A 9457-nucleotide genomic window follows, 5' to 3' on the forward strand; every position below is an offset into this window, starting at 1 on the left:
GGAGAACAGACTTTAAATCTGGATCCTACTTCCCCCCTGCAATAACGAACGAGCCGCTGCCCTCTCCGCACCCGAGGCCAGGTGGGAAGAGGCAAGCGGCAGACCAGTCGTATGTCCTCATTGTATTCTCGTGCCGAGTAGAAGACCAGCAGCTCCTACTGCCCCCGCGTGCACCGGGCACCGCCGTTTGAAAGGGCTCCAAAATGATCCCTTTTATCCGACCAGCCGGGAACCCGCAAGAAACGCGCCCTTTTCCACAAGCTTTCGGGACCCGAGTCCCTGCGTCAGGCTGTGGGAACCGAAGTCCGGCCGGCAGGAGGCGGTGCGGGGCCCCGGCCGGCAGGAAGTGCACCGCACATGCGCGGTCTCACTGCTCGGCCCCGCCCGGAGCTGCCGGCGCGGCCATGGCGGACGCGGGAGCCGCCAAGCTGCGCCTCAAGGCCCGGAAGGCCCCGCCGAGCAGCAGCCGGGAGCCCCCGCCTCAGCGCCAGTGAGTCCTGGCCCGGCCCGGCCCGGCCCGGCCCGGCCCCAGCGCGGCGCTGTGCTGTGCTGCGCAGGCGGGAGCGGAGGCCCGCGTGGCAGGAGGACACCCGCGAGATGGACAGGCCCCGCGGGTGCTCCCTGTTATTGAATGAATGCTCCCGTTGCGTTTTGGATCGAGGGGGGAGAGGTCCTCTCCTCCTTCCTCTCCCATTTGTGGGGCTCTTAAAAATTGCATCTGGGTTTCTAGCTGTTCGCTCTGGTGAACCAAATCCTTGTCTGGTCTTGCAGCCAGCCTGGGACCCACAACAGCGGTGTCCTGCTAAGAGGCACAAGCAGCAGCTTGGAAAAATTGCACCTGGTTTGAAACAGTCTCACCTAGGAACCAGGGAGAAAAAGTCTCACGTAGGAACCAGGAAGTCTTGCCATTTTTAATGCACACAGCTCTTGTTTATACAGCCCAGTTCACCAACAGGATTTATTTCTCGTGGTGAACACCTCTACGAGGATCCACCAGTAGCACTTGTGCAGGGAGGATGCTTAAATCCTGCCACGGTGAATCTATGCCACATACTAGCCCATCCACATTTATTAGGAATGCAAGTTATTTTAAAGCTCAGCCTCCAAAAAATGAAAGTGTGGGTTTTTTTCCAGCTAGCAGGGCCAAATGGGCCATTTGGCATATGGAAGGTGAAGTGCCACAACCTACCTCTTCACAACACAGTGAAACAGCTGCATACCTTCACAGAATTTAATATACAAGTCAGCTGCTAAGAAAACCAAACTAACGTTCATCAAGAGACAGAAGGGACATAGTCACCAAGTGAATATTTACTGTGAATGTTAAAGCCCTGAGGGTATTTTTCTTCTACTGAATATGGACTTTTGGTACCTGGCTTTTATTAGGCTGCCATAATTTAATTGGTTTCTACAAGGCAGACCTTTTAAATGAAACAGTTCCGAGTAACTGTAATATGCCCACTTCAGTGGTGGGAGTTTTGAAGTGAACTTGGTTTAGATGATATAGAGCAGGGGTTTTCAACCCTTTTTTTATTTGTAGACCCCTAAACATTTTGAATGGAGGTGCAGACCCTTTGTGAGCCTGGATATTCACATATTTCTGATTGATTATAGTTCTCTTTTGTGGACCCCTGAGACACAGGTTGAACACCGATAGAGAGCTTCCAAGGTAACAGAGTACTGTTGGAAAAATCTCTTTTTCCTCCATCCCAAAGCTGTAGTCACTTCTCCATTTTGAGGTGGGGAAACTGCATATGCATACTCACCTCATTTAACAAGATATGCCTCTTATTTATTGCAGGGAGGAGAAAACAGTGCCTTATACATTAAACAGCTGAACTTTTCAAATATAAATACAACTTTTCCCTTTTGGTGTGTTTTAAGATGCTTTGAGAAGTAGGGGAAGTTAAAAAATAGTAGCAAACAGGTTTAAAAGTGGAATTAAAAAAACCTGAACAGTTGTCGTATCTTCTACTCTTAGTTTTGCATTTCTGTCTTGAAAATCAAAATACTTAAATTTAGGTAAGGCAACTTTTGAGCAACCTTTTATTAAACTTTTAAGCAACAGTGTATTAAAAACCTCATAAAGGGGAAGATCATAGAGCAGTTGTTAACAACTTAAAGTGTAAGTAATCTCAAACACCTGTCCTTGTTGGAGGCTGTTTGCCATGAACCATTCAGTCCTTTTGTAGAGAAGACATTCTAGGTGCATTTTAATTAATAGTTTTTCAACCGTGAAGTCATAATCAAATCATTATTCCCTTAATTACAGCTAGATGGAAGGATATAACATTTTTACTATACTAAGAGTCTGGAAAAATTGAGAAATACTGCTCAAGTGCATTGCTTGATACTGTAACTTTGCTTTAACATTTAACATGTATTCATACAGACATAAGGAAATATCCACATTATTGGGGGAAAGAATTTTATTATTTTTAACAGCAGTGTGTTATCTTCCTTGTTTTTGCTTTTAACCAGGACTTTGCCCAGCAGAACTTCCTGGCTTGAACAAGAAGGTTTAACTGCATCGGAAAATATGTGGATGCTGCTATTGAAGGCTGTCAATCCAGATCTGAAACCCACAAGCTGGAAAATGGTGCCCAGTTTACCAGAGTTTTTGGGAAAGGTAGCATTGTTTGAAGATTTTCTTGCATTGTCTGTTAGACTGTTCAAGAATTAATCAATCTTCGTTCACTACATAGGCGCTGGTAAAACCTGAATTAAGATGTCATTAGTTATGAGACAGTCTGAGGTTGACACACTATAGGCTAAAGTCAGAAGTTGCATTTCTCTCAAAATACATTTTTTTGTCTTGGAAATGTACAAATGTACAAGCCCATTGTCATACTAAGTACCTATGCAGTACATGAGATAAAATGCAACACTTGTTCCTGGGATAATCATGGGTAGACTGTGTTAATTGCCATTCATTCCAGGCATGAACCATGTGTATAAAGGACCACTCTTTTCTCCCAGGTTTTGACTCTGATCAGTTAGAACCGCCTCAAAGGCAACCTCTGTTTTTAGCTCTAGAGACTGTGGCTTTTCTCTGGATCCCACACAGACAACTACTGATCTGGAACAGTGGTCTAGAATTTTAAGAAGAAACTTATCAATATTGGCTAGGAACTCTGGCTAGATTTGCTGAGTTTTCCAAAACAGACATGACATGAAGCTTGCTGCTACATGTACCAACCTGACCTGTGGCTCAGGATACCAAGAATGCCAAGTCCATTGCCTGTTATGAACACTAGGCTTGCACAAAAGGAAAGGAGACGGGGAAAAGTAAACTAAAAATGGCCACTTAGATCACCAGGGAGAAACAGAATTCCACCCAAATGTGCAGCAGCATGATGGTATTTAACTTGCACGGTGCCTAGTGCAGTAGGGTTCTGAGCCCTGACGGGGGATGTGAGGCACAGCTGCAGTACAAACAGCAGTAAAGTGAAGACCTCCAGAAGTGTCACTGTCTTAAGTAAACTTATGCATGAAAAGCAGACAAACAGCAGCACCCTTCAGCTCCTTTTTGTGTATCCTCCTTTGATTACTTTAAGTTTTTGTAACACGCTAAAAAGACGACATTCATTGAGTTGAGTCATTGTGAAGTTTGTATAGTGAGCAGGGCTATAAACTGGAGTACAGTAGAAAATTAAGTTCTCAATTAAAATAATCTATGACACAGATTATAGATCAAAAAGACGTATTAACTGAAATAATAATCCTCTGCAGTACTAGCCTCTACAATACATTTGCTTTCTAGCTACTCTTGTTTTAAAATGTGGAAGGAATTTTAATGGTTTTGAAGACTCTTTTTGTTGATTTTTTTTTTTTTTTTAGTGTTCTGAAAATAAGAAACCACCAAACCCAGAAGTCTTTAAGGTTGGAATAAAGGATTTTCAATGGATGCCATATCCAGCTTTCTGCAGAGAAAAACCTCTTAAAGCACATGATCCAAGCTTCCATCATCAGGTATCAGGAAGCCAAACTGACCATTTAATGACAGGTGAAGACCAAACAGACAAAATATGGAAAAGTGTTTCTCCCACAGTTGAGAAAACATCCCTTGCAGCCACTGAAGATCCTATAGAGAACCTGAGAATTGGAGACAGCACAAGAAATTCTTCAAAAACAAAAGAAGAAAAGACTGAAGCATGTAAACTCACTGAACATACATATTCAACACTGGATTTGACACCAGCTCCTACAAAAAGCCTAGGGAAGGATTTTAGTCTTCAACAGGTCTGCAAAAAGTCAGCAAAGAGCAAAGAGGAATACAGAGAAGAAAAAGAAAGCAAAAGATTGCCAAATGTGCAAAAATACCAGCAGAATGTTACATTAGATGAGACCAGCTCTACATCTCTAGAAATAAAACTTCACCCTACCGATATCCCGAGAATGGAAGGCCCTGAAGAAAAGGCTGAGGGTCGGAGTCAGAGAACTGTAACTCTTGATAGTTGTCCTATGTGTCAAATCCAGTTTAGTGGAATGTAAGTTTATCATGTTGGTCTGAAATAAGTTATTCGAATATAGAACAACCAGTTTGCATTTGGTGGGGTTCTTGACTGCTTTATATAAAGCTGTTTATATTATGGCAAAAATTCTATAGTTTAAGTTACAACTTTCTAAATCCAAATTAAATTGGGGTAAGGTCTCCATGCTTACTATATTACAATATCCTAAGATGAAAACTACATTTGAGCCCTTTTTTGACTGTAAACGTTGTCAGTGTGTTCAAAGTTGGCACACTGAACATGCTGATTTGAAAATACCCAGTGTTTATGAAATGAGATTTCATCCCAAATTGGTGTCCTTGTTAGTCAAAGACTAGCATCCATATCCATGCACATTCGTCCATTACTTATTACTCCTCCAAGCCAAGTTTATATTAAACAGCTTTTCTGGTAGAGCCACAGATGAGATGGGTTAGTGAGTGAAATACTGACAAGAGTATAGTTTGATCTGTGCAAGGGCTTTTGCTGGCATAAAAATGTCCCAAAAAACAACGCCCTTCATGTATACCAAGAAAATCTGCTGTAGACCAGGCCTGAAGTTCTGTGCAGTTCTGGTCCCCATATCTTTAGAAGGATGTAGCAGAATTAGAAAAAATGTAGAAAAGGGCAACCAAAATGATCAGGGGCTTGTAGCAGTTGCCATACCAGGACAGGCTAAAAAGGCTAGGACTTTTCAGTTTGGAAAGAAGGCAGCGGGTGAGGGGTGTGATAGAGAACAGGGAAGTGAACAGGGAACTGTTCAAGATCCCAGAATATTAGACCTAGGGGGCACCTGCTGAAATTAGTAGGTGACAGATTTAAAACTAACAAACACTTTTACAGAGTGCATACTTAATATATTGAATTCATTGCCACAGGAGATGGTAGAGGCGGACAGCGTAGCCAGGTTCAAAAAGGTATTGGATAAATTCATCAATGATGGATCTGTTAATGGCTATTGAACAGAATGGTTAGAGATGTTTCTTCTGACATCTCTAAACCAATAATGGTGGATGTCAGGGAAGGTACTGAATAGTGGATAGATCGCTCTAGGGATCCAGATCCAAGTTTAATGTTCTTCCTCTATAGCATCCATTTCTGCTACTGTCAGAGATGGAATACTGAGCTAGATAGACCACTGGTCTGACCCAGTATGGCACTTCTTGTGTTATATAGTGCTCAGGTATAACGTGGAGAAACATGCTACTGACTGACTCAGGAAGGGAGTCTAATCCATGGACAGTAGTGCTCAGAATGCATTAGTTCAGCACCATGTTTACAAAAGTAAGTTTTAAAAGAGGATTACTGGAAAAATAAACAGATCCTTGAGAAAGGGGCAAAAAAGGTTCTTTATAAAGTATTGCCAAGACCTTGTTTAAAATACAAAGTGACAGCCCAAACAACTCCAAATGATAACCTTATTTGGACCAATGTAAAGGATCATTCAGCTGTGTGTAGCATTTGTCTTTATGGGGAAATGTACCACTATTACTATACTGATATAATTCCTCATGCATATACTTTTATCTAAAAAAAAGATTCATGTTTTGAATAAAGCAGTCAACCTGAGATAACTGTACCAATATAAGTATAGCTCTATAATTACACTGGTGCAGTAAAGCCAGCAAATGTCACTGAGTAGATCACTCCATAGTAACATCATAACTTTCAGGGAATGAGAAATCTGCCAGTTATATGCATGATGGCTGCTGGTAAAAGCAGAAGAGCTTTTTCTTATCTTCTGCAAATTTAGCTGAAGCTGTGTTTTTTTTGGAAAGTAAATTAAGACTAAAATTTGTGGAAATTCTTGTTTTGGTGCCTCCTTTTCAAGAAAAATACAGAATACCTGAGAGTTGCCAGTATTATAGAAATAATTTAGCTGAATTCAGTTCGAAGGGCTTAATTGTGTGACTACTGGATATTTATATTTTGCCTCTCATTTTTAAGGCACAGCATGCTTTCAGTACTTCAGAAATTATATGGAGGGTGGAGTGTGTCAGCAGTTTAGTAGCATGAAGTAATGTTATGCAATTGGAACAGGGAATTACAGATAAATATAGGGATTGGTTGAGCATTGAAAACGCTGTATATGAATGACAAGAAAAATACTCTAAGACCTTATCCTGCAGTCCTTTTGCAACCACTGGAAGATTTTATCCTGATTAAAGGAGTAAGGAGAGAAAAAAAATATACTTATCTTTTACCATAAGAGAGAGAATGCCTTTCTCTCTGACACAAAAATAGCACAGTACAGGAACGTCAAACTCATTTGGTCCCATAGGCTATGTGGATACTCCCCCACGTTCTGGACCCCCACTGTGCCCACTCCAGGACCCATGCAGTACAGTGCCCATTCTGGCTGGTCTGGGATCTGTGCTGCATGTGGAGCCTGCTTGTCAGTCCAGAACTGATGCTTTAAGTGGTGTTTGCTCTGGGGTGGGCACTGCCTGCAGCATGAGATCCCTGAGCAGTTGGAGCAGGGGCCATGTGGCACAGACCCCAGACTGGTTGGAAAAGACACTGTGTGCAGTGCAGGTCCTGGAGTGGCTGAGGCGTGTGCTGCAGGTCCTGTGTGCAGCTTGTGAGTCTACTCTGAAAACCAGGGGCAGCACTGGGGACTGGATGAAAAGACTGTGGACCAAATCTGGTCTGCAGGCTGTCTGCATCTTTGACACCCCTGGTATAGCACATCATCAGTTTGGCCCAAATACTAACCTTTTGCCTAGTGCATAGGATGTTGTTTAAGACTGTAATTGCAAACTTTGGCTCTTTCTTAAAAGAACTAACTTTTCTAGTGGGCTAGATATGTAAAATTGGCGTTCAAAGATTAGTAGTTTACTTTTGAATGGGAAATTAGTGAATGAATTTAATTACCATTTGACAGTATTTGGTAGGCTTCAGTTCACATCTTTCTGGGCACAACACCCAAGCCAAAATATTAACTACTTGTGTACACCTACTACACTTTAAACTTTAGAAATAGTCCTCTAGGCCCAAACTGTGGGAGAGTCTGTCACCACATCAGGAGGTTACATGTGATTTCAGTATTCTATGCACTTCCATTATTGTTATGCTGGCTTTTGAAAGTACCTAAAGCACATTTTAAAAAGAAATCCTAAACTTGTCTGGCCTTTGCTACAAAATATTAACTAAATAATCTGTTTTACTGTGCCACTTACCAGCATTCGCGCTATTTCCATCTGCTACTGAAAAATAACATTTGTTTAAAAAAAGAGTAGTATGCTTGCAGATGGTCTTCTGAACGAGTCTTCTTATGGCCACAGGTTAACATTCCTGCAGCTTTATTCTCCTCTCTCCTGGAGACTGTGCAAGGAGACAAACAAAAGGTTTGCTTCAGTACAAACCAATAACATTTTTTTTTTTTCAGATTTGTCAAATGACATGATTTTGGGCAGGGAAGAATTCTGTGGCCTGCCCTCCATTAGTTGCTGCCCTGAACAGCATTGGGTTAATTTTTTTTGCCAAGTGCTCTCAAGTTGCATTATGAAGGATTAGTTTTGCCTTTTTCTTTTAAAGAACAAGCGTGCCTACAAGCCTCTCAAATTCCTTCTTCATAATTTTCAAATTACTAATGTTTTTATTTTTCTGGTTAAAGAAATTCTGCAAGTCTCTCTGCTATTTCCATATTAATTAAATAGATTTTCTGGAATTTTGGAACTTAGGGAACTTTTTTCAGCTTTAGAATTTAATTTTTTTTCTATTTAAAATGGAATTCAAACTTGTGGTAATACAATTGTATTTGGGTTTTCTGTTTTACTGAATATAAGACTAACCTGACTTTTGGAAATAGCATTTCTTCTGTTTCCTTGAAAATAATAGATCAGGTCTGGGGAACTGAGTAGATGAAGGGAGCTGATTAAATCTGTAAGTCTGATATACTAAAAACATTCCCTCTTATTTGCAGGTTGTCACAGTTGGACATTGATGGTCATCTTGCTAAATGCTTGTCTGAAAGTGCAGACGACGTGATTTGGTAAAATCACAAGAATGAAGAACAAAGTCAAATGCTAACATCCGGATTTCTCTAGAAGAAAAAAAGTAAAGTATATCAAGAAAAGGGTGTCAGTTACCATGCTTATTAAACCTGCAAAAAAACAAAAAAACAAAAAAAGAAAAAAGCTACAGAAAGACAGGTCAGAAATGCCCCCGCCTACTGTTTTCCTTTGAACCCTTCTTAGAAGTGTACATGCAGTAGCCCCAGTCCTCAAACAGAACTCTGTAGGCAGACTCCTGAATCCAGGTGGAACCCCACAGAAAGCCATCTGTGTAGTTCTCTTTGCAGTATTTGGGCCTGTATGTACAAGAAAGCATTACTGAGGATCCCTGAAGAATAATACCAGTTCTGATTTGCCTGTATTTGATTTTTTTATGGTTTAGAGAGGTGTAGAAGAAAGAGATGCAAGGTAAAAAAAAAAAAAAAAAGAGTGCTAAATTCAGAGACCTGATGTCAATGACTTCACTAGGTTTTAGATCAGATTCTAAATAGTCAACTCTTTGGGAAAGAAAATGTCTGTCTGCTACTTAAAATTTTTGCAGTTCCTAATGGGCAGTTAGGTTTTCACATTTCTTTTGATACTCTTTGTGAAAAAAATAAAATAAAAATTTAGTTGGAATTTTACACTTTTTCTGCCTTCTTTCTGAGTATACATGGTGCATAAGATACAGCCCAACTTGGGAACAGCAGCTGCTTACAGGTGTAAAAAACCCAAAAAACAAAAACAGCACTTTACGTTAACTCAGTGTGCCCCTGCGCCAAGCCCAGCACGTGCCCAGGAGAGGCATCATATTAGTTTGACCCAGCTTGCCCAATATCTGTATAGATCAGGTGCTTCAGTGGGGCTTTTTTGGCACTTTTACCTAATAGCTGATTGAATCAGCTATTAGATAAAAGCCCCACTGAAGTGCAAGATCTATAGATGCTGTGGAAAGCTGGGTTGAGCGAA

The 9457-nt window shown here is 41.0% G+C and overlaps 1 protein-coding gene across 2 annotated transcripts; it reads left to right on the plus strand.

The window, feature by feature from the left end:
• The first annotated feature begins 372 nt into the window (after positions 1–372).
• FAAP20 (Fanconi anemia core complex associated protein 20) lies at positions 373–9137 on the plus strand. 2 transcript variants are annotated; one of them, XM_019511687.1, is made up of 5 exons: positions 421–490; positions 1802–1927; positions 2482–2629; positions 3841–4490; positions 8419–9137. In XM_019511687.1, exons 3-5 carry the CDS (start codon positions 2540–2542, stop codon positions 8489–8491), a joined length of 813 nt encoding a protein of 270 aa, XP_019367232.1. In that variant the 5' UTR covers positions 421–490; positions 1802–1927; positions 2482–2539; the 3' UTR covers positions 8492–9137. The 2 variants fall into 2 exon arrangements, with proteins under 2 accessions (XP_019367231.1, XP_019367232.1); XM_019511686.1 differs by lacking the exon at positions 1802–1927 and having other exon boundaries at positions 373–490.
• Positions 9138–9457: the final 320 nt, after the last annotated feature.

This window comes from Gavialis gangeticus, unplaced genomic scaffold (genome assembly GCF_001723915.1).
Source record: "Gavialis gangeticus isolate Ggan-Ray unplaced genomic scaffold, GavGan_comp1, whole genome shotgun sequence".
NCBI classification, from domain to species: Eukaryota; Metazoa; Chordata; order Crocodylia; family Gavialidae; genus Gavialis; species Gavialis gangeticus.

Coding starts and splice junctions, on each gene's coding strand:
- FAAP20 (XM_019511686.1), top strand. CDS start 405: ATGGCGGACGCGGGAGCCGCCAAGCTGCGCCTCAAGGCCCGGAAGGCC. Junction 491..2,481: donor GAGCCCCCGCCTCAGCGCCA/GTGAGTCCTGGC, acceptor GCTTTTAACCAG/GACTTTGCCCAGCAGAACTT. Junction 4,491..8,418: donor CAAATCCAGTTTAGTGGAAT/GTAAGTTTATCA, acceptor TCTTATTTGCAG/GTTGTCACAGTTGGACATTG.